The following is a 24,801-nucleotide window of genomic DNA, read 5'->3' as shown; positions in this document are numbered from 1 at the left end:
GTAGTACTGAGTGGGCGTGCATGTATTTTAATATAAATAAAATTAGAAAACCACAATAAGGATAAGTGGAATGCTCTTTTCTTTTATGACTTATATTTTCGAATTGAACAACAAACACGATAAAAAAACTCACTAGAAACTAGAAATATTGAAAAGAGAACGAGAGAGCACGTAGTTATTAATTCATATGTTGATATATGTTCATTCGCTCTTCTTGCGGAGCGGTGTACTGATATATATGATTTTTTATTCCCAAATTTGAACATACATACTCGAGCTAAGTTCTAAGTGGAACCCACAGGACCGACTGCTGCAACCTCAAATTTTCCCTTTGACTAAAAATTTTAAGAGTATCGCTAGGGAAACTAAATTTATAAACTAAATAACATCGAAGTTAATTATTAAATTATTATTTAAGCGTTCATTTACGTGCTTATTTCTTATTTCTAAACCAAACCCCAACACAACCCCACCACCACCCAAACCCCAACACAACCCCACCACCACCGCCCCCGCCGTCCACACCCCACCACCCCCCCCCCCCCCCCCCCCCCCCCCGCCCCCCGTCCTAGAAGAAATTATGCCTGCCAAATTTAGTGGCCTACCTTCTTCCCTATATACATGGGCAATCTGCTAACTACCAAGAAAATAAAATTAACCTACGGTCTCCTATTGCATGTGAGAGTTGGCAAGTTTTTCTTATGGAGCTTCTTCAGTTTGATGCGAAAATGTTGATGTCCCTTGTGTTTCTAGGGTTTGTAGGGTTGTTTGTGCGGTGGTATGATAGGCTTGTTGCGAAGCCGAAGAGGCTGAGGTCCTTGCTAACTAAGCAAGGCATCAATGGACCTCCACCTACACTTCTTCTGGGAAATATTATGGAGATAAAGAAGGCTCGAGGCTCCAGCAATCCTACCAGTGGATTAATCCCCAGCTCCCACAATTGCGCTGCTCTTGTCTTTCCATTTTTTGATAAGTGGAGGAAACAATATGGTATGCCTACGTACATTTATATAGAGTATACCATGTTTATGACCATGATCTCCTCAACACATATAGGAGGAGCATTTACATGTAACGGGACCTATATATCCCTTATATTTCTTTCTTACTCATTACGTTTCAAAAATATAAAGGGATACATACCATCTCCGTATAGGAAAGTGTTTTTCTTCATATGCATACACCACATACACGCATTTTTTTAGCAAAATATACGTACATACATTATGTTACTTACGAGAAATGCTAGAGGGACTTATTGGCACCTTATGTTTTTCACAAGGATAATGCTAGAGAGACTAAAATTTTAAACTAAATAATGTGTCGTTAATAAGAAATAAGCACGTTAATCAATAATTAAGTGATAATCTAATAATCAATAATATTTTATAATTATTGACACGTAAATTGACGTTAAACTGTGAAATAACAGAAAATTCATAAAGAGCCACTTTTGAGAAAGTCCCATAGCATTTCTTGTTACAAAATCTTAGTTAACACAACACAACTAGACAATCATGTAAAACAACCTTTTACTGGCTAGGAATATGTAAAGGGTTGTGCTGTCCACATACCATATTTTACTTCTTACACACCCTTTGATAATTTTTGTCCAGTCATCTTCTTCAATTCATCCGATCCGACGGGCGAAAATTAAAAAAGTGTGTGAGAAGTAAAATGAGATGTGTGGATATCACACCCCATATGTAAACTTTTCGCTTTGGGAAACAGACCTAGTTGGGCCAAAGGCTTTGACTTGCATACAGTTAATTACCTTCTTTATTGGAAAGGGTACTTTAGATTTTGGCTCTCACGCTTATGATTTCTAGATAAAAACTCATCTATTTCTTAATGTTCAATAAAAGCTCAAATTTAAATTCTGGACTCACATTGGAACAATATTAACCTACTAATACAATTTATTTACATCCATGCCATTTTTCCAAATTCCTAAATTTATGCCAAATTAAAAGAAGTAGAATATTATGCCAGGGTTTTCTATGGAGAAAATTGAATTTAAAGAGTTAAAGTCATATTTTCAGTAGTGAAAAATGATTTTTTTTCACATCCATTTTCTACACCCTTGTTTATTTCTGTCTCACTCGATGTTAAATTAATTATCCGCAGGTGAAGTATTTGCGTTTGCACTTGGCAACACACAAATATTGTGTGTGAACCAACCAGATGTAGTACGAGAGATAACAACATGCACGTCCTTAGACTTGGGGAAGCCAACATATCAATTTAAAGAGCGAGGTCCTCTGCTAGGTCAAGGTATTTTAACCTCAAATGGCCCCTCATGGGTTCACCAACGCAAAGTGATTGCTCCTGAACTATCCATGGACAAAGTCAAGGTATTTCTATAATTACATAATAATCATGGAAAATTAATATCACCATGCAGAAATGATCGTTATCTTGTGATTGAGTTGTGGTAACTGATCGTGCAGGGAATGATTAACCTAATCACAGAGTCTACAACTACTCTGGTAAATTCTTGGAACAGTAAAATTGAGACAGCTGAAGGAGGAATTGCTGAGATAAAAATTGACAGCTACATGAGAAGCTTCTCTGGTGATGTTATCTCAAGAGCTTGTTTTGGAAGCAACTATTGCAAAGGGGAAGACATATTTCATAAACTAAGAAATCTCGAGGAGGCTATGTCCAAGAAAGTCTTTTCCACCGGAGTTCCTGGGATGAGGTACTTCGCGTTGGGTTTTTTTATTTACATAATTATATTTATTAGAGCAAATTGAAGTGTTATTAGTTTGGAAAGTAGAGTTTAGTAATTGAACAAACAAATAGTATTTACATAATCATATCCGAGTTTCAATTTTTTTCGTAATATAATATTCAATTCGTTAGTCCTTAATTTTAAAGAAGGTAGCTATAGCTTTATACAAGACAAGGGTAGACAATGTCTTTTTAAAAACCTAATTACAGTGTTATGGGAATTGATAAGGTTTATTAAAGACTCAGTTCCGCTTCTTATGAAAACAGAAATTGTTGTTTGGAGACCATTGTTGTTTAAATAATCTAAACATCTTTTGGTGAAAAAACCAATACAAAACGAGGCCTTCAATAGTCCTAGATGTAGTCACCCTAAGCATTTTGTTAAAGTGCTACCGCAGATCCCTTAAGCATTGCCATACGTGTAACATTATATTGATCTTAAAATTAGTGCATTTAGTTCCCATAATCTTAAATAATTGCTATACTTTTGAAGACATCTTCCCACAAAGAGCAACAGGGAAGCTTGGGCATTGGAAAAGGAGGCCAGCACTTTAATACTTCAAGTAGTGAAGGAAAGGCAGGCAGCAGGATATGAGAAAGACCTATTGCAAATGATTCTTGAGGGTGCTATAAACAGTGACCTCAGCCAAGAGGCTACAAACCGATTCATTGTTGATAACTGCAAAAACATATACTTGGCCGGCTATGAGACCACGGCGGTCTCCGCCACTTGGTGTCTCATGTTGTTGGCTTCAAACCCAAAATGGCAAGAACGTGTGAGAACAGAGGCCCTTCAAGTTTGCCAAGGCTGTATTCTGGATACTAATATGATTCGTAAGATGAAACAGGTATGGTTTTTTACATGATTAAGATATAGCCACTACAGGAAAAATGGGAAAAAACCACAGAGGAAAAATGGGAAACAACCTCTAAGAAAACTTAATTGTTGCTGTTGGGGGTAGCCAATACAAAAAGCACAACAAAAGGTAAAAAGTGATGCAAAAAGTGTGCTAATACAGAACAAGTCACACTTTTGTAATTTATCACGTTTTTTTGTATAGCAACCTTAATAAACACCACGAGTGCTTTGTAACTCGTGCCCCTTTTATTGTAATCAGTTTTCAAGAGTAATTAATAATTATTAGTTAACTATTTGTACTCAATATATGTGACATATTATCAAATTTCTTTTAATCGTTAGTTTGTGAATAATGATTATATTAACTTGATTAACTTTTTAAATCTGTGCAGCTAACAGTGATGATTAACTTTTAACTATATGTGTAGTCAATGACTCAATATATATGCACTTCTTAGTGTTACCATGCAAAACTGATTAACCCATTTAACTCTGTGCAGCTAAATATGGTGATTCATGAATCACTGCGCCTATATCCACCAGTTGCCGTGGTATCAAGGGAGGCCTTTAAGGACATGAAATTTGGGGACATTAACATCCCGAAGGGTGTCAATGTTTGGACCACAGTGGCAACCTTACACACTGATCCAGAAATATGGGGCCCAGATGCCTATATGTTCAACCCAGATAGGTTTGCAAATGGGGTTGCAGGCGCTTGCAAGCTTCCACACTTGTACATGCCATTTGGGATGGGACCCCGAGTGTGTCTTGGACAGAACTTGGCCATGGTTGAACTCAAGATTCTAATAGCTCTTTTAGTTTCCAACTTCTCCTTCTCACTCTCTCCCAAGTACAGACATGGACCTGCTCTTAGATTGGTTATAGAGCCTGAGCATGGAGTCGATCTCCTAGTGAGGAAGCTGTGAACTTATAAAAGATAATGAGCAACTTATTATTTCTGTTAGGGTTTTAGTTTGCTCACTTGTTTAAGTCTATATGTTTTAACTTTGTTTTCTCAAATAATATATGCATATTTGTTTCATTTTTGGTCAAGGTGAAACTTTCAGCAAACCCAAATTTACAAGCAAACCAAAGGCTTAATTTACACCTAGGGCCTAAACCAACACAAAAACATAAAGAGGACCCAACAACAGTGAAGCCCAAAAAAACACACAGCAGTCGTGAAGCTTCCATTGAAATCTTCTCCACCGATAGAAATCCAGGCCAACCAACTGAAACGTCATCCACCGCCGAGAACCGCCTCCACAAACACCACCTCTGACCCTGAACAACAACCCGATCACAGTCATTAACAAGAGATAGTTGGCAACAAAGAAGGATTAGCCAACTACAAGTAGGAAGCACGTGAAAACCCGCGAGCAACACTACCAGAAACAACAGACAGCAAGGAGAACGTGGTGGTGGTGGAAACACCCGAGCCGGTAAAAATACCGAAACTCTATACACGAACTCAACAGGAAATATGATTGAAGATTGGACCAAGGAAGAGATGGAAAGAGGTATACCGACGGGACAAACATGCCGGAGAGAAAAATAGGGAGAAACATCAGTAGAGGCAAAGAGAAAAGAAGGAGAAGAGAGGAAAGAGGACACGGCAACTGACCCCAGCCGAAGCTAGGGCCGGTGCCATTGGAGAAACTGAGAAAAGGCAACTGAAACCCTTACCAAAAGGAAGGAAAGAACTCTCACAGAAGAAGATAAGCTCCCTCACGGAAGGAGAGAAGAGGAACTTTTCCGTTGGAATTTCACAAAAATATTTTACGAGAACGTAATGTTAAATTAATTCAAAAAATGTTAACAGAAACAAAAAAATGTACACCTAATCAAATAATCACATAAAATTGTAAAAACATCAAATTTAAGAATTCTACTATAAGAACTCTCTTATTGAAGACAATATTCTTTTAGGGACACAAAAATTTCCTTTAAATTTTTATTGGAGATGCTCGGCATGCAAAAATCACGTCAAACAACTTCCACTCCAGTCATTCTTTCTTCTGAATCTCAACTTCAATATGAGGAACAGGAAGGCTTTGATCTTCTGGCGTGGTGCATGTTTCTCTATCCTCCACAACACCTGTTGTCTTGTGACCACGTGTTTCTGAAAAGGGGCAATTGAAGTTCGGGTTTAAAAACAAGAATAGAATAAAAATGGGTGTGTAAATAAAACTACTTTAAGAATATCATTTTGGCTACAAAATTATTGTAGTTACATTTTGGGTAGAGTACAAAAAATTATTTCAACTATTGGTGTCACGACACTTTCATACCTTATCTTTTAAAATTCACAATGTCATACTCATCTTTAGAATTTGATCCAATGTTATACCTTCCGTTACTTGGCCGTTTAATTTTCAGTTAAATGCTGACGTTACTTGATTCGGGGCTCATTTTCTATTAAAAAATCATTACAATATTATTAAAAACTAAAAAAATTTATTTAATATTTTTTAAATATTAAAATAATAATAAAAAGTAAAAACAAAAAACAAAAAAGAAAAGAAAATAACCCTAAGTTCCTCCCCCTCCCTCGTCTCTCTTCTCCCCATCTTCATCTTCTCTCCCCCACCTGCAAACCCCCAAAAAAAAAAATTCCAATTCTTCTTCCTCCTTCTCCTTCTCCTTCTTCTTCTTCCGCAGGGCGGGGGGATTGATGGGTTTTCAAAAATTTTTTTTTTTTTTTCTTCCTCCTTTTTTTCCTCTTCTTCTTCCCCCTTCTCCTTCTACTTCTTCCGCAGGGGGGATTGATGGGTTTTCAAAATTTTTTTTTTTTTTTATTGAAGATTAAGAAGGGAAGAAGATGAAGATGGGGAGAGAGAGAGAGAAGGGGGGAACGGACGAACAAAGGGACATTTTTCTTTTCTTCTTTTTTTTTTTTTTACTTTTCTTTATTATTTAAAAAAAATATTAAATAATTTTTATTTTGTTTTTAATAATATTTTATTAATTTTTTAATAGAAAATGGTTCTCGAATCAAGCTACGTCAACATTTAACTGAAAAGTAAATGGCCAAGTAACGGAATGTATAACATTTGACCAAATTCTAAAGATGAGCTATAACATTATCAATTTTAAAAGATGAGGTATGAAAGTGTCATGACACCAATAGTTGAGGTAGTTTTTTGTATTTTACCCTTACATTTTTTATATGCTCTGTAGAATTACAATATAATACTTCAATAATAGTTTTGTGCGCGGCACTCTCTGAATGTAACGAGGCCTATTACGCCAAAAAAATCCCCCTGCTCCCTCATGTTTTTGTTATTGAAAATAGAAAGGTAAAAAGTAAAACAACAATTGGGACATCATCAACCAAAACCTTGCAAAATGAAGTAATCAAGAACCATTAATTTGAAAATCAAAACCAGTCAAGATTAGGAAACTCAAATGCAAACTAGCAAAAAGCACGCAAAAGATGAAGAAGACATGCTCAGATTACCAAAACTAACCGCAAACACACCTTTCTCAATAAAAGTATGAACAACGAAATGTCTGGAATAAAAAAATTGGTCAATATCAACCGTGTTGAAAATAAACAAAATCAAAGAATGTTTTTTTTTTTTTTTTTTTTGAACAAAATTCAACACTAACAATAAATGCAAAGAATTACGCAAATTATGAATTGTGATGATCAATAAATGTATGAAATGTGTGTTGATGTGATCTACAATATTGTTGCCCATCTACTAGTTTTAAGTCATTATTATAAAGGAATTAGAGGCTTATAGCTCAATGAATACCACAAGGTCATAGTAATAGTGACAATATTAAAAGGGAACAAACAATACAAGCTAAAACGAGCAACATCTACTGCTTAGTACTACAGTCTAGAGATATTTCTCTTCATTTTGTAATTAACTGAGAGATCTTAGGTTTGATTCTCATCGAATGCGAATTTAAACCACATTATTGTTAGCCTATTGTGAGGCTTAGCCTACTCTCTCACCCCTTAATATACATACTATTGTTTGTTAAAAAAAGTGAGCAATATCTGTTTTTTCATTGTCCATAAAAGGAAATTGATTAGACATTATTCTATACAGCTTCTTGAACAAAAAACGTGAAGAAAGTTAAGGTTCCACCATAAAACCAATTGGCAATATAGGGAGTAGCCCAACCTCTTATAAGCTTTTGCAATGTTTCTCTTTTCACCAATGTGAGACTATTTTACCTCACATTCTCACAAGACGAACGCCATGTTCTGCCTCTATAGCCAATCTAAGAGAAGGTTTGTGTATGTAATTTGGAGAAAGTGAGAAGAGAAACTTGGACAATATGAGAGATATGAGAACCTTGAGTTCAACCATAGCAAATTTCTGTCTAATACACATTCGTGGTCCGACCCCGAACGGCATGTACAACTGAGGAAGCTTGCAAGCACCTGTAATATTCCATCCGCAAATCTCTCCGGGTTGAATGTATACGAATCTGGTTCCCAAATTCCCCAATCAGTATGTTGCGTCAGTATCACAGTCCAAATATAGACACGCTTTCGAACAATAATATCCCCAAATTTCATGTCCGCGAAAACCTCTCTTGATACCACACCAGTCGGGGGATAAAGGTGCAGCGATTCATGAATCATCATTGTTACCTGAACATTGCAAAAATTAGATAATGATTAAGACATGACGAGCTGGTGAAAAGAACAGCAATACTCACTGAACAACTGTACTATTGCTCCCTTACGAATGCGCACAAAAGCCCCATGGCTAATATCACTTCAACTGACCTTTTGAGTATTAGGCACGGTTTCCAGTCCTAATTAATATCTACCGACGGAAAAGTAGTAACATTCTTTTGTGGCGATTGCTGTTTTTTGTGCAGTGACTTCAATAAGTTCATATGATTGAACGACATTTCATTTTAGAATTACATGTTAAAACTAGTTAATAAAAAATAGAGAAATCATAAATGTTAAGGATACTCCATCAGAAGTGAGGCTCTTTATAGACTCTCTAATGCCTCATATTTTTAGCACAATGTTTTATTATATTGGTATAGAATTAACTTTAAACCGTGAGGTGTCAGAGATTACTTGGAAAGTCTCACTTTGAGAAAGCCCTTAAAATTATACCTTTTTCATATGAAGAAGCAGATGAGGTAATTTTGATTTGAATTTTACAATTCTGTCCCTTTATAATTAAATTGTATTCTTTAAATTTAAAGAAAAGAGAGATATGTTTTGGTATTTTAAAAGTTTCACCTTTTTTTTTAAGGTAAAATTGATTTCATTAAAGAGTAATGTTATTCATACCATGTTTTTGTACCACATTTTCATACCACCTTGGTAGCATTTGATATGAACAACCACATCATTTGAATTAATCATATTTTTAAATTTAGTTTATTATTTAATAAACTAATAATTAAGAAAAACTAGTTAATTAAATGATGATTGTGGTATACGATGAGTCATTCTCCTTCATTTCCTTGAGTTTTACAAATTTTTCAAATGATATGACTGTCCACATTAGAAATCACCTAAGATGACATAAAAATATAATATAAAAATATGGTATGAATAACAATACTCTTTAAATGAATAACGTCAAACATTTAAAAATTGCCTGCGGTAGGCTTTGAGGTCTTGGAAATTGGCAGTTTCCTGGGAACCCTTGACTGTCTGTCTCCTAGCTGACTTGAGCTAGGCTGACACCTGTGTGGTGTTGTGACGTCTGTAACAACGTGTAGCGAGGTTCAAAGCATGAAATCAAAGACAAAGACGTAAAAGAAAGAAATAAGGTCGCATCATTTGTGTGAACCATGGGGTACACGTTTTCAACAAGTGAAGATGCTGACACTTTGATTAAAATCTAGGGAATCTTAATAGAACGCTACTGTTGTTATTTATTTTTAATTTTAAGAATAATTTTATCTTGAAAAGTTACTTATGATACTATTTATTTACATTTCTATTTTGTTATTTTGATTAAAACTAAATTTTTTTGAAAATTTTTCGTTAGTTTTCCTTAAAATATATGTTCTGTATTATACAATCCGAACGGAATTGAAGATTTGGCATGTGCCATTTGCTTCATGCACCAACACATCTTGATTCTATTTTTTTTAGAAAGGTAGTAAAAATATGGTGTCTATAAATAAATGCATGTATTTTAATAGAAATAAATTTACAACACCATATATATATATATATGAATTTTAATTCCCAAGTTTGAACATACATACTCGAGCTAGGTCTTGAGTGGAACCCACAGGAGCTGCCGCAAACTCAAATTTTTTCTCTTGACTAAAAATTTTGAAGTTTCCACTTTGATGCGGGACTACAAAGTGACCAGCTAGCATAACACTATATATATGGGCAATCTGCTGGCTACCAAGAAAATAAAAATAACCAAAAGTCTCCTATTGCATGTGAGAGTTCCGAGAATTAGGGCAAGTTTTCTTATGGAGCTTCTTCAGTTTGATGCGAAAATGTTGATGTGCCTTGTGTTTCTAGGGTTTGTAGGGTTGTTTGTGCAGTTGTATGATGGGCTTGTTGCGAAGCCCAAGAGGCTGAGGTCCTTGCTAACTAAGCAAGGCATCAGTGGACCTCCACCAACTCTTCTTCTGGGAAATATTATGGAGATACAGAAGGCTCGAGGCTCCAGCAATTCTACCAGTGGACTAATCCCCAGCTCTCACAATTGCGCTGCTCTTGTCTTCCCATTTTTTGAGAAGTGGAGGAAGCAATACGGTATGTACACGTAAATTTATATAGAGTAACCATGTTTATGACCAAGATCTCCTCAACATATATACGAGGAACATTTACATGTAACAAGATCTATAAATCCCTTTCATCTCTGTCTTACTTCCAATCCGACTTTAAACCCGAACAAATTGGCTGTTTTTTTTTAGTTATAACCCGTCAGAATCCAATCCGATTTCAACCCGTTCATTAAATAGGTTGGGTTGATCATTTTCCCGTTCATCCCCAACCCAACCCGATTAACCAAACCTGATCACTATCTCCTTTCCTTTTACAACAGCACTTGTTTCCTCCTCAGTTTTTGCGGCTTCTGCTGGCGGTGGCGGCGGCTCTGCCGTTTCCTCAGTCACAATGAATGTTGAAACCTTCTCGAACAGAAAGAAAACTGGACCTGTAACATATGCTGGCCCATATTTTGAAGAGGCTTCTGCTACTGTTTTGGATCTTGGGAACTCTGTTCGTGCAAATATAGATTCAACCCAATTAATTAAATAATTAAAAACACAAGAATTTTTTAAGAATTAAACCTTAAAATTGTTGAATATGATTTAAATAATTTACATACCAATTTTAGCCAACCCTTCAAGGAACTTGTGGACTGCAGCTGAGTACTTCTTCAACCCTGACTCCTTGCTGTCCTTAACCAAAATCTGTTAAAAGAAAAAGTTGGGCAACCCAAACCTAACCCAAGTAAATCCGAACCTGATTAAACCCAAACCCAAATAAACCCAATTAAAATCCAACCCAAACCCGATCCTAAATTGTAAAAGTTGAATTAGGATTAGATTGATTTTCCAACCCGTCCAACCCATCTGAGTTGCACCCTAGCCAAGAATATGTAAACTTTTTGCTTTGGGAAAGAGTCCTTGTTGGGTCAAAGGCTTTGACATGTCACATGCATACAGTTAATTACATTCTTTATTGGACCTAATCCGTCCGAGTTGCACCTAACTAAGAATATGTAAACTTCACGCTTTGGGAAAGAGTCCTTGTTGGGTCAAAGGCTTTGACATGTCACATGCATACAATTAATTACTTTCTTTATTGGGAAATGATGTTTTCACATCCATTTTCTACACCTGTCTATTTATGTCTCATTCTATGTTAAATTAATTAGAATAATATTAAGAAGAATAAATTTTGAAAACTAATAGATATGAATTTTGATGATTAGTTTATAACTTAAGCGTTGATGGACATGCTCATTTCTATTAATGACATATCATTTAGTTTTTAAATTTAGTCTCAAATTTAACATTCTTAACATTACTCAATTAATTATTCTCAGGTGAAGTATTTGCGTTTGCACTTGGCAACACACAAATATTGTGTGTGAACCAACCAGATGTAGTGCGAGAGATAACAACATGCACGTCCTTAGACTTGGGGAAGCCAACATATCAATTTAAAGAGCGAGGTCCTCTGCTAGGTCAAGGTATTTTAACCTCAAATGGTGCCTCATGGGCTCACCAACGCAAACTGATTGCTCCTGAACTATACATGGACAAAGTCAAGGTATTTCTAAGAGAGTTTTAACGAAAAGTCCACAGTACTGTTCATTTTAACGAAAAATCATATTTTTACACTAAAAAGTTAATCCTAGTACTACTCACTTTATCCTTTATTTTGTCCTTATCATTAAAACTCAAAGTTTTCAAGGCTTTTTCATTAATTTTCCTTATATAATATTCATGGCCAACTAATAGCACCATGCACAGATAATCGTTGCCTTGTTTTGATTCTGATTGTGTTAACTGATCGTGCAGGGAATGATTAACCTAATCACAGAGTCTACAACCACTCTGGTAAATTCTTGGAACAGTAAGATTGAAACAGCCGAAGGAGGAATTGCTGAGATAAAAATTGATAGCTACATGAGAAGCTTCTCTGGTGATGTTATCTCTAGAGCTTGTTTTGGAAGCAACTATTCCAAAGGAGAGGAGATATTTCATAAACTAAGAAATCTCCAGGAGGCTATGTCCAAGAAACTCTTTTTTACCGGAGTTCCTGGGATGAGGTACTTGGGCTAAGGCTTTCTTATTTATATAACTTGATATTACCCCTTGAAACTATATTTTCCTCTACTAAAACCCATCTCCTTTTGTTTTCTTGAATAAAGCCTATTGACTACCCTCCAATTAAACAAATTCTTTAATTAAGTTTGACTTTTCAAATTGTGTATTTTTCGAATGCCTAAACTACCCCTATTAATATTTGGATGGGGTTTTTGGATCAGTTACTTGTTATATCCATTTAATTAATTTTATATATTTTACAAAATAATTCATGCCATTCATTGTATATTCAATGTATTAACTTTCAAATTGTTATAACGTGCCAATTGAAAAATAATAATACTAATTTCATAATTTTGTGCATTACATATATAAGTTAATTTACCTACCAACACAACAATAAACCTAAAACAGCTTCGGCTAATATTCCAATCCCTAATACACAAAACAAAAGCTATATGTTCCGCACAATTCTTACCTACAAAATAGTCTAATTTACCTATTACATCAAACCAAAATTTAAAGGGTCTAGTTTACTTTCAAAATGGTCTAATTTACCTACATGATTTATGTGCATTAGATTAAAAGTTTATTTAATTACCTACAAGCACAAACCCACAACATTCGAACATTATCTAATATCACTAATTTTTTTTTTTTGGAATAGGTAAATTAATTTAAATGTAGGTAAATTAGTATAATATTAATAAGTAGGTAAATTAGTATAATATTAATAAGTAGGTAAATTAATTTAAATGTAGGTAAATTAGTATAATATTTTATAAGTAGGTAAATTAATTTGTATGTAGGTAATTACATAATTCAAACAATATTATTTTTTCCGTACAAGATTGTCTTTCTCTTTTAAATTTGGTAAATTAATTTATATATGTTGCTAATATTTATGATACAAGAAAGGTAAAATATCCATATGGATTTAATTGCTCATCATAATTAGGATGAGTAATAACATTTATTGACCAAATTAGGATTCTATGGCATAAGTTGTAATTGTATTGTAATAGTTGGTCATATATTTGTCTACATGGTAGGCTATTTGAAATCTGGGTTTTATTTGAATGTTTAAATTTAGATGGGTTTTTATTTGGAAAATAGGAGTTTCAAGGGTCTATATCTAAAGAACCCTTTATATAATTATATTTAGAGCAAATTGAAGTGTTATTAGTCTCGGAAAGTAGGGTTTTTTCCTTGAACAAACATATAGTGTTTACATAATTATACCTGAGTTTCAATTTTTCTTATAATATAACGTTCAATTCGTTAGTCCTAAATTTTAAAGAAAGTACAATGGGCTGTTTGCTATAGTTTTTCACAAGAGAAGGGTAGACAATGTCTTTTTCAAACCCTAATTACAGTGTTATGGGAATTGATAAGGTTTATTAAAGACTCAGTTCCACTTCTTATGAAAACAGAAGTTGTTGCTTTGAAGCCATTGTTTTTTAAATAACCTAAACATTTTTTCGGTGAAAAAAAAAGAGTACAAAACGAGGCCTTCAATAGTCCTAGGTGTACTCACCCTAAGCATTGTGTTAACGTGCTAAGGCAGACCCCTTAAGCATTGCTATACGTGTAACATTATATTGATCTTAAATTAGTACATTTAGATCCTCATAATCTTAAATGATTGCTATATTTTTGAAGACATCTTCCCACAAAGAGCAACAGGGAAGCTTGGGCATTGGAAAAGGAGGCCAGCACTTTAATACTTCAAGTGGTGAAGGAAAGGCAGGCAGCAGGATATGAGAAAGACCTGTTGCAAATGATCCTTGAGGGTGCTATAAACAGTGACCTCAGCCAAGAGGCTACAGACCGATTCATTGTTGATAACTGCAAAAACATATACTTGGCCGGCTATGAAACCACGGCGGTCTCCGCCACGTGGTGCCTCATGTTGTTGGCTTCAAACCCAAAATGGCAAGAACGTGTGAGAACAGAGGCCCTTCAAGTTTGCCAAGGCTGCATTCCGGATAATGATATGATTCGTAAGATGAAACAGGTATATATGATGTTTCACATGATTAAAAAATATATATGTATATGTATGCATGCATGTATATCATATAAGCACTTAAGGAAAAATGAGAAATAACCACGAAGAAAACACGTAGTTGTTGCTGAGGTAGCTAATACTAAAAGTGTGCTATTACAAATCAAGTTACACTTTTGTACTTTTGTCACTTTTTTGTATCAATTATCATGTGCTTTGTAACTAGTGCCCTTTTTGTTGTAATCAGTTTTGAAGAGTAATTAATAATTATTAGTTAACTATCTACACTTAATATGGGACATATTATGGAATTTCTGTTAGTTGTTAGTTTGTGAATCATGATTGTATTAACTTGATTAAATTTTCAACCTGTACAGCTCACAATTGTGATTAACTTTAACTACATGTGTAGTCAACATATATGCACTACTTAGTGTTGTCATGCAAATTAGATTAACACATTTAAACCTGTGCAGCTAACTATGGTGATTCATGAATCACTGCGCCTATATCCTCCGGTTACCGTCATATCAAGGGAGGCCTTTAAGGACATGAAATTTGGGGACATTAACATCCCAAAGGGTGTCAATGTTTGGACCACAGTGGCAACCCTACACACTGATCCAGAAATATGGGGCCCAGACGCCTACGTGTTCAATCCAGATAGGTTTGCAAATGGGATTACGGGCGCTTGCAAGCTTCCACACTTGTACATGCCATTTGGGATGGGACCCCGAGTGTGCCTTGGACAGAACTTGGCCATGGTTGAACTCAAGATTCTGATAGCTCTCTTAGTTTCCAACTTCTCCTTCTCACTCTCTCCCAAGTACAGACATGGACCTGCTCTTAGATTGGTTATAGAGCCTGAGCATGGAGTCGATCTCCTAGTGAGAAAGCTGTGAACTTAAAAAGATAATGAGCAACTTATTATTTCTTTTTGGGTTTTAGTTTGCTCACTTGTTTAAGCCTATATTTGTTTTCCCAAATAATACATCCATGATTGGCCCAAATGGTGAGGGCCAATTTCAAGCTATGTGTAAGTTTGATTTTCAAATTTCAATAAAGTATTTTATGTTGCCTTTATATTTTGGCTACTCTTTTTAGGGTTTGTTTGAAAGTATTTTAATAAAGAGTTGAGATAATAAAAAATGCTTTGACAAAGTAAGTAGAAACTGGTTATGAATTATAGAAGCATATTTTAGTGCCGATGAAAGCAAAAGCTTCATAGTGAGCTTAATTCATGATATAACATCGATTTCTAGTTAATTATTTGACATGCTTCTAATAAAAGTGTTTTCAACTAAAACACATATGAGCTTTTTCACTACGACATTTGGTATCTTATTTAACAAATTTCTCATACTACTATTGTTCACACACATCTGGAAACAAATTAATACGGAGAGTAACCAAAATTTGAAACTTGAGTGAGTTGGATTTTAAGCTAACTTTTTGCTTATGTCAACGGAAAGTGTTGCAGAATTTTTGGCACAATATAAGTTGTTTTCACACCTTTGCGAAGTTACCAACCTAATCAGATTTAAAATTTTCAAGAAAACTTGATGGTACAAGTGAATTTTATTAATAAACAAAAACATGAACGACTAGGGGATGTAGTCAGCCTTACCAAACAACAAAATATCAATACAACAAACTGAAGAGGAGAAGGTTGAAGTAGCTGTGAACTGAAGGAGGCGCTGACTGGTTACACCCCAGCAAATATGACTACTGAGTTTCGCTAATGTTGTTTAAAATAAATAAATAAATAAATAAATAAATAAAAGAGATCAACTAGTGGTTTCGTTACGGCAGTCAATTTTTTGGGAACGAAAATACTTACAGATGCATTTCAGCCTCTCCTTAATTATTGAACCCAGAACATGTCGTGTAAAATATGGATTTGAAATTCGTCTCAACCACTGTGCCACTATTGGTCAACCTTGTATATATTTTTATAAATTTCCCAATTCAGTTGTTTACTTGTAATTTATTTTGGTTATGTTGTCCATACACTCATTTTTAATTCTTACAAACCCGTTATTTTCTGTCATTTGATTTCTTTCAATTCATTTCTGACCATCGAAAATTGAAAAGGGTATATAAAAGGTAAAAATGAGCCCTTTATTTTCTGTTCGTCCCAAAAAAAAAATAGGAAAAAGGTAGTGTCTCATTTAGTTGGGGTCTCTTCCTCTTTTGGATAACGATCGAGGTAGAACCCTCTTCTTTCAATTGTACAAGGCCTGAAGGCCACAAGCTCCAGCTGATTCTATTACTTCGTTCTCAATTCTACACGTATCTTTAGCTCCTTGCTTTCGACTAGAGAAGTTTTTTGGTGTAATCATCACACTGTCGCCTAGTATTATGTTAATTACACACGAACACTAGATGATGCCGTGATTGTCGCTCAAAAGTTTTCTCCTCCTACCAAGTTCAATCCACTCTTTCCACTCTGCCGCTTTTTCTGGTACTATTTTGTAACCAAATAGAACATAATTTAGTGTCTAGATACATAAGTTTCTCCTTGTAAAAGAGTTGTTGCCAGGCTTTGTGAAGAAAAGAAAACCGACGAACATGGATAAGAGGCCTCAAGGCAGAAAAATGGCGCACAACAAACGTGTGAGGTTTTTATTTTATGAAATTTGCTATTAAAATTTTATCGACTATGCATGTATTATAGTTTGGGAGTGCGAGTGCTCCTTTTTGTCCAAAAAATAACGAGTTGAGTTGTGAAAATAGTTTATTTGCAATATAAATATATGGTTGCGTACAATAAGATGTTTCTTTTTTATTCCTTGCAAAACGAAGAGGCTTGTTGTATGTAAGGCAGTCTTATTCAAATATTAACATTTGTATTAATATTAATATAAATCACCAAGACAAGATATTGTTTTGATTACTGACTAGTCGGTATTCAATTTCACTGACCACCAATAAAAATTTGACATCTGTTCATGTTAAATTATTTCGGACTATTACAATCTTCGTAAGCAAACACCTCTTATTCCCCCTAAGCTTCTGCAATGGAGATTCGGAGAAATTCGTGGCCAAACACCTCCGTCGACCGCATCCACCCATCCTCCTCCTTCATCTCTCTTCCGTCGAATCCGCCCCAAATCGACCACCTTTTTCCCGACGCAACCATGGCGGCAAGGAGAGTAAGCAGCGCCAAGTCGCGACCAGCGAGTGAGCAGATGCATAAGTGCTGCCATGGCGAATGAGAAGGTTAGGTGTGATTGGGCAGGGTTCAGTTCGATGGAGGAGAGAGATTGATTGAGAAATTCGAGTTGGATTTGATGTACATGAGATCTACGGCATGGGCTGAGGAGGACAAAGGAACAGAGGAGAGACTGGTTGTTTGGTTACAAGAGCAATCTTAGAGATGGTTGTTTGGTTGTTTGATTAGACCACATGGTAATTTCAGTATATTGGGTTCTCACCGGTGAGGAGGCAAGTATTATCCCCAAGACAAATGCTTGGTGTAGAAGCGGCCGCATTTGCCAGCTTTAGTTGAGAAGAGGGAGAGTAAATCACCTCTAAGCAAAGGAGCCGTCTAAAAGAAGAGTGTTTGAAAAAGTACAATACTTGGCTGCTGAAAGTTCGGTAATCGTTGAAATTCAATAACATTTCATGTTCATTTTGTAATTACAATTTTAATTACTTGGGCACGTATTTAAAATGTGATTAGATATCATTAGAGGCTGCTGAAAGTTCAATAGTCACTGAAATTATAATTTTAATTACTTGGCCACGTATTTAAAATGTGATTGGATATCAATAGGGGTGATGACTGAACTTTCAACAGTCAAGTAGCGTCGTATTTTCAACCATATCCTTTCAGCAGCCAAGCCATTTGCTTTCTCTATATATGAGAGAGAGTGTAGAAATGTAAAATGGTGTGGAGCTGAAGGCAACAACCAAATCATCAGACAAATAAAAGCAAGTCTGACTTTCAAAGTCAATATTTTTTTAATTCTTCTCTTCCTTGTAAAAATTCCAACAAATCTGCTACGGTTTCCCAGCCGCACGAACAAGTCTAATTGCATCAATGCAGCTCCTCCAATTTGATGCAAAAGTGTTACTGTCCCTTTTGTTGCTAGGGTTTATAGGATTGGTGGCACGTCTCTACAACGGGCTTGTTGCGAAACCAAAGAGGCTTCGATCCTTGCTAACCAAGCAAGGAATCAATGGACCTCCACCTACTATTCTCCTGGGAAATATTTTGGAAATAAAGAAGGCTCGAGGCTCCAGCAATTCCACCAGTGAACGCCCGACCTCTCACAACTGTGCTGCTCTTCTCTTTCCATTTACTGAGAAGTGGAGGAAGCTATATGGTAACTATATACATATAATTATACATTTAGTATTATGCTTGTGTCATGATCCTCCTCAACACATATGAGGACAACTTCCACGTTGAGGGAAGTCGAGGTTCAATCATAAGCAATATTAGGAGTAGCCTAACCCCTTATAAGCCTTGCAAGATTTTTCCTTTCTATTACGTGAGACTTTTAGGTCGCCTACAAAAGTAATTTGAGAAGTACTTGAGGAAGCTATGTGGTATATGCATATATAATTATATATTCAGATTTTATGGACATTAGGATGCAAAATTAAGTTGCTTTCTTCTCAATGATGAAATTTATGTCTGCTAAAGGGCAGTGGAAAATTTTCTACAGGTGAAGCATTTGTGTTTGCACTTGGAAACACACAGATATTATGTGTGCACCAACCTGATGCAGTGAGGGACATTACAACATGCACATCCTTGGACTTGGGGAAACCAACGTATCAATTTAAAGAGCGCGGTCCTTTGCTTGGTCAAGGTATTTTAACCTCAAACGGCTCCTCGTGGGTGCATCAGCGCAAAATCATTGCTCCTGAACTATACATGGAGAAAGTTAAGGTGTATTCTCTTAAGCAGTCATTATTTAACGATCAAGGGTGTAGTAATATTTCTAGTGGCGGTCCTTTGGTATCATATTTGAAATCAAAACATGGTCGAAAGACAAAATCTATAGGCCACCTTCTTTGTTTTGATTGTAATTATATATGGTCACCCTGCAGGGAATGATTAATTTAATTACGGAGTCTACAATTACTCTGATAAATTCGTGGAACAGTAGAATCGAGACAGCTGAAGGAGGAATTGCTGAGATAAAAATTGACAGCTACATGGGAAGCTTCTCTGGCGATGCTATCTCAAGAGCTTGTTTTGGAAGCAACTATTCCAAAGGGGAGGAGATATTTCAGAAACTAAGGCAACTCCAGGAGGCTATGGGCAGGAAAGCTTTTCTGGCCGGAATTCCTGGAATGAGGTACTTACCATTGGGAAAACGTACCTACAACTGGGATGCCGTTGTGGTGGCATCCCGAACCAATCATGTGCTACCATACGTTTTAACATTCCCACATAACAATAGTTGATTGGCTTTACTGTCATGGCATCCTCGTTGTGGAGATGTTACATGCACCATTATTCTAAAAATTAATACTTGTTCACCCGTAATCTTGTTGCAGGCACCTTCCCACGAAGGGCAATAGGGAAGTTTGGGCCTTAGAAAAGGAGGCTAGCTCTTTGATACTTCAGGTAGTGAAGGAAAGACGGGCAGCAGAATATGAGAAAGACTTATTGCAAATTGTTCTTGAGGGTGCTAAAAACAGTAACCTTAGCCAAGAGGCAACAGACCGCTTCATCGTTGATAACTGCAAGAACATATACTTGGCCGGGTATGAAACCACAGCAGTTTCAGCCACATGGTGCCTCATGCTGTTGGCTTCGAACCAAGAATGGCAAGAACGTGTGAGAGCAGAGGTCCTTCAAGTTTGCCAGGGCCACATTCCAGATGCTGAAATGGTTCGCAACATGAAACAGGTATATGATCTTAATAAAGGTGTGTGGGAGGTGAAAAAGGGTGTGTGAATAGCACTACCCATGTTTTATTATTAAGACATAGTACTATATAACTCCCTGATTAAGATATACGTTTTAAATGATCAGCGTCTAGAATTTTCCATGTTCGAAAACTACATGTTTTGAGATAATCTCAAGTCGGTTATTAAAGTCTCGCATAGTAGTATACAACGCCCAGTCTTTAATCTTATTTACATTTAAATTTTTGGGTTGAACGTATCAGTTACCATAAACTTGACTGTTTGAATGATGTGTGCAGCTAACAATGGTGATTCATGAATCATTGCGCCTATATCCCCCGGTTAGTGTGGTGTCAAGGGAGGCTTTCAAGGACATGAAGTTCGGGGACATTCAGGTTCCAAAGGGTATCAATGTTTGGATAATGGTGATAACATTGCACACTGATCCGGAATTATGGGGACCAGATTCGTATGCGTTCAATCCCAACAGGTTTGCAAATGGGATCACAGGCGCTTGCAAGCTTCCACACTTGTACATGCCATTCGGAGTTGGTCCTCGAGTGTGTCTCGGACAGAACTTTGCCATGGTTGAACTCAAGGTTCTGATAGCTCTCCTCGTATCCAACTTCTCCTTCTCACTTTCTCCCAAGTACCGCCATGCGCCTACTCTTAGATTGGTCGTAGAGCCTGAACATGGTGTTGATCTCTTGGTGAAGAAGTTATGAAAAGAAGCGGCTAAAATTTTGCTGGAAAATAAGAGGGGTTAGTTGGGTTCCCTGCTCTCTAGAGTTTAGTTTGTTCACTTGTAAGCTTTTTATTTATTTGGTTTCAATTCGGCTTGTTTATTTGTACTGTTTGTAACTAAAAAATGGCGACCCTAAGCCAATAAGGCTCTCCGTTTTGCGAGGACCATAGTTGTACTGCGAGTAACTATATATTGAAATTTCATAATAACACTTTCGCTTTTCTTCTATCTCCCGTCAATTTAAAATAGCTATGTTTGTCCTCTATGATAACATGTTCGGTTTTCATAATATCAGAGATAACCCACCTGCAACATGTCAAAGTTGCCAAATCCAGTCTGAACTTAATATTCTTGCAGCATGAGCGAAGCCTATACAGGTGGGGTTGAAAATGTCGGTGCCGGGAGGAACTCTCTTTGGTCTCTCCCAAAAACTATCATGCCCAAATGATCTTGATGCTTGATTATAAGTAGTTGTCATGGAAATAGCAAGGGAAGTTTGGAAAAATAATCAAAATTTGGTTGATGTATAGAATTATAATCACCCTTTTAAATTGTTGATAATTATAATATAAAAATTGATATGAAAGTTTTAATATATCCTTAATTACTAAAGTCCCCCTCTTTTGGTCAACGGTTTAAGAACTAGCAAAGAAATATAGTCACCCTTTTAAGTTGTTGATAATTATAATAAAAAAATTAATATAAAAGTACTAATATATCCTTAATTACTAAAGTCTCCCTCTTTTGGTCAATGGTTTAAGAACTAGCAATGCTAGCTTCAGTTTTTCCACAATCCTCGCATCCCCAAATTCCATTGTGCTTCTCTTCCAGCATACTTGCCACACAATTCATGTACCATTTGACCAATATCACTAAAGCATGAATACTTTTCCTTATCTTTTAATTTCTTCTCCTGAGATAAGATTCTGGTCTTGCGTCTTCCAATACAACTTGCCGAACCATGCCTTCCATATCCTTCCCAAAAAAAAAAAAAGAACAAAAAACTAATGAAATTAGGATAAAAACTTTGTGTTTTAATCAAAAGATAAAAATGTAAAAACCAATGAAAAAGCTTAAAAAAGTATTTTTTTTGAGTAATCAAAAGGATAAAAATGTGTTGTAAGTGAATAGTACCAAGAGTGACTTTTTAGAGTAAAAATGTATTTTTCGTTAAAAGTGAACAGTACCGGAAGTATTTCGTTAAAACTCTTTAAAAAAAATTGCCAGATCCATACCTTTTACATTCTTGATCCATAAAAAGAACAAATTAATTAAGCAATTCATACAATACTAGTTAATAACATTTCCTTTCATGACAACAAAAATTATAACTAAAGCGGTGAAGTAGGTCTTTCACGGTGATTTGACTAAGTGTGATATCAATGTATAGAAATCAGTCGGTCTAAGGTTGATATTTGTAACAATATTGCTACAGTAGTCAGTTCAATAACTGTTGAGAGTCATAATATTTTTACGAAATTAGTTTACAATTATCACATTTGTAGAGTAAAAAATAATCAAGAAAAATATGGAAACAATACATGAATTCTAAGATATAAAAAAGATAAAATTACCCTCGAAGCACATCGAAATTTTTACGTCCCCCCCCGCGACAAACCTAGCTTCAAACCCCGCACCTATCAAAGTCCACACCACAAACCTAGGTTCAAACCCCGAACCTGTCAAAGTGGCCAGGCACTACCAGGCACTATGCTGCAATGCATGAACCTGTCAAAGTGGCCACACCTGTCAAAGTGGTCAGGCACTGTGCTGCAATGCATGAACATGTCAAAGTGGCGCACTGTGCTGCAATGCTCAGTTGGAGCATTTCACATGCGCCGGAGGGATTAGTCCTTAGACCTAGGAAGCCTTTGGATACTCATGACTAAATAAAATAAAAAAAACCATCCAGTTAAAGCGAAAAATGAGAAAAAGTAAAAACTGAAAACGGATCTCTTCTACTGTACATGAGTTGGGCGAGCCTTTGAGCTCTGCCTGATTATAGCATGGTGAATTCAGGAGTTTGGATAGAGTGGGGTGCTGTGTTTTGATGTCATTTGAAATGAATGAACTTTTGAATTTTCTTTAACTTTTGCGGGCTGCAGCTTCTCTTGGGGTTTGGATGAAGAAAAAATGTTTAGAAGACTTTTCATTATTTTTGCTGACGAAAAAAATATCACAATCATGAGTTTAAGAGGAAATTGTGGCAATGATTCTTTAATTTTAACTTAATTAGAGTAATGGTCATGGTCATTTTCTTCAACTCTATTAGAATTTTCGTTAAAATGAGTCATGTGCCTTGCACATGAGGTTGAATCGATGAGCAAATATGAAAAATCCAAATGAGAAAAATTGCAGTAATGGCCTGTCAACTTTAACTCAACTAGAGAAATGATATATCAACTTTAACTTGATTAAAGCAATGATCCCTTAATTTTAACCCGATTGTACTAATGGTCATTCCAACATAACTCATTTTGATAGAATTCTAACGGAGTTAACGAAAATGATCATACATACACGTTTTGATGAGTTAAAAGACCAATGATAATTAATTTTTAGTTGAGAAATCATTATTTCAATTAAATTAAAGTTATAAATATTTTTAGATTAAAATGTTCATAAAATTAAATTATGATAGTCTACGTATTTTTTTTAAAGTTACTTTAAGAAAAAATTATCCTAAATTCATTATTTGATCGTCTCGGGCTAAAAACTTAACCCATAAGGGTTGTAGCAGAAAAATTGTTTCTGAATTAAAACCTAAATTTATGGGTTAAAATTTGTAAGTTTTAACTTAAGAGTTGGAGATGATCTTAGTGTCTAAAGCTCAAATGAATAAAAGCAATTTTCTTGTTCTCCATGTTTGGTTACTGAGAAAATGTAACTTTACTGATTCATTAATCTTCAAAATTATTAACTGAAAAGCTAATTGGGCTCTACCAATTTGATCACTCTATAGGAAACTAAACAGACAATGGCTTCAACGGAACAATCACTAACAGCTAAATACGTAACTAATAAAAGGGTTTCGAACAGACCAAAAATACATAAAAGAATCAGAAAAATTATTGTAAAATACTAAAATTAGATCCAAGAAGAACTTGTTATTTTGCACCTGAAGCTTCTTAAAACATATAAAACACCGCAGTACTCTGTCTTTTTTTTTTTTAATGGAAATTTAAGAAATAGTCAGTATTTAGTTTTAGAAATAATCAGTGCTAAGTTTAAGAAAAAATGATAATACAGTGTTCAGTTTAAGAAATAATGAGAGTACCCGTTTTAGTTTTAGAAATACAGTGTTCAGTTAAGTCTTTTTTAGTTTTTGTGAGAGTACGAGACGTCAATTTTTGTTTTTAAAATTATTATATTAAACTTTTGTCCTTTTTATTAAAATTTAAGTTTTTTTTATTAAAGTTGGTCAACTTTATTAAATAAAGTTATTATGATGTTTGGTCACTAAAAAGTTGGAGAAATCATTTTCATTAAGGTTCACTTAAAATTATTGATACCACAAACACAACGTGATATTGTTTACTTCTAGAGTACAGTAATAAAAAATAAATCTCATAAGATTTTCAGTGAAATAGCAACACCGAATACGGTTGTGTTCCAGATACTTACTTGTGTCTGGATAGGTTGATCTCGTTTTGAGGTCAATTTGAACTTTAACTACAAAGAGAATAAATTATAATTATTTTTTAATACAAGCGATATTAAATCATATAAAAAAAATTATAACAATGGTACCTCAACTTTAACCTAATTGGATTAATGGTTCATCAACTAAAAATCCATGAACATTAGTCTCTTAACTCTTTAAAACGTTCAACTATA

The 24,801-nt window shown here is 35.3% G+C and overlaps 3 protein-coding genes across 3 annotated transcripts; all 3 read left to right on the top strand.

Moving 5' to 3' along the window:
* The first annotated feature begins 578 nt into the window (after positions 1–578).
* Positions 579–4,632, top strand: LOC103967539 (cytochrome P450 714C2-like). The gene is made up of 5 exons (XM_009380785.3): positions 579–990; positions 2,128–2,354; positions 2,451–2,701; positions 3,227–3,581; positions 4,093–4,632. Exons 1-5 carry the CDS (start codon positions 702–704, stop codon positions 4,516–4,518), a joined length of 1,548 nt encoding a protein of 515 aa, XP_009379060.2. The 5' UTR covers positions 579–701; the 3' UTR covers positions 4,519–4,632.
* A 5,374-nt stretch (positions 4,633–10,006) lies between these two features.
* LOC103946398 (cytochrome P450 714C2-like) lies at positions 10,007–15,431 on the top strand. Its single transcript, XM_009357099.3, has 5 exons — positions 10,007–10,310; positions 11,614–11,840; positions 12,092–12,342; positions 14,003–14,357; positions 14,825–15,431. Exons 1-5 carry the CDS (start codon positions 10,022–10,024, stop codon positions 15,248–15,250), a joined length of 1,548 nt encoding a protein of 515 aa, XP_009355374.2. The 5' UTR covers positions 10,007–10,021; the 3' UTR covers positions 15,251–15,431.
* Positions 15,432–18,324: 2,893 nt separating this feature from the next.
* Positions 18,325–21,185, top strand: LOC103967535 (cytochrome P450 714C2-like). Its single transcript, XM_009380783.3, has 5 exons — positions 18,325–18,679; positions 19,025–19,251; positions 19,413–19,663; positions 19,866–20,220; positions 20,519–21,185. The coding sequence occupies exons 1-5, from the start codon at positions 18,394–18,396 to the stop codon at positions 20,942–20,944; spliced, it is 1,545 nt and encodes a 514-aa protein (XP_009379058.2). The 5' UTR covers positions 18,325–18,393; the 3' UTR covers positions 20,945–21,185.
* Positions 21,186–24,801: the final 3,616 nt, after the last annotated feature.

The sequence above is a fragment of a genome, unplaced genomic scaffold, assembly GCF_019419815.1.
Source record: "Pyrus x bretschneideri cultivar Hongxiangsu unplaced genomic scaffold, Pyrus_bretschneideri_v1 Contig5, whole genome shotgun sequence".
Lineage (NCBI taxonomy): Eukaryota > Viridiplantae > Streptophyta > Magnoliopsida > Rosales > Rosaceae > Pyrus > Pyrus x bretschneideri.
The sequence above is the reverse complement of the archived record's forward strand: the minus strand, read 5'-3'. Positions and strand labels throughout refer to the sequence as shown.

Excerpts from the sequence above, each read along its gene's own strand:
- LOC103967539 (XM_009380785.3), top strand. The coding sequence starts at position 702 with ATGGAGCTTCTTCAGTTTGATGCGAAAATGTTGATGTCCCTTGTGTTT. Across the intron at positions 991-2,127 it reads TAAGTGGAGGAAACAATATG|GTGAAGTATTTGCGTTTGCA; the intron begins GTATGCCTACGT and ends AATTATCCGCAG. Across the intron at positions 3,582-4,092 it reads TGATTCGTAAGATGAAACAG|CTAAATATGGTGATTCATGA; the intron begins GTATGGTTTTTT and ends AACTCTGTGCAG.
- LOC103946398 (XM_009357099.3), top strand. The coding sequence starts at position 10,022 with ATGGAGCTTCTTCAGTTTGATGCGAAAATGTTGATGTGCCTTGTGTTT. Across the intron at positions 10,311-11,613 it reads GAAGTGGAGGAAGCAATACG|GTGAAGTATTTGCGTTTGCA; the intron begins GTATGTACACGT and ends AATTATTCTCAG. Across the intron at positions 14,358-14,824 it reads TGATTCGTAAGATGAAACAG|CTAACTATGGTGATTCATGA; the intron begins GTATATATGATG and ends AAACCTGTGCAG.
- LOC103967535 (XM_009380783.3), top strand. The coding sequence starts at position 18,394 with ATGCAGCTCCTCCAATTTGATGCAAAAGTGTTACTGTCCCTTTTGTTG. Across the intron at positions 19,252-19,412 it reads TATACATGGAGAAAGTTAAG|GGAATGATTAATTTAATTAC; the intron begins GTGTATTCTCTT and ends GTCACCCTGCAG. Across the intron at positions 19,664-19,865 it reads GCCGGAATTCCTGGAATGAG|GCACCTTCCCACGAAGGGCA; the intron begins GTACTTACCATT and ends ATCTTGTTGCAG.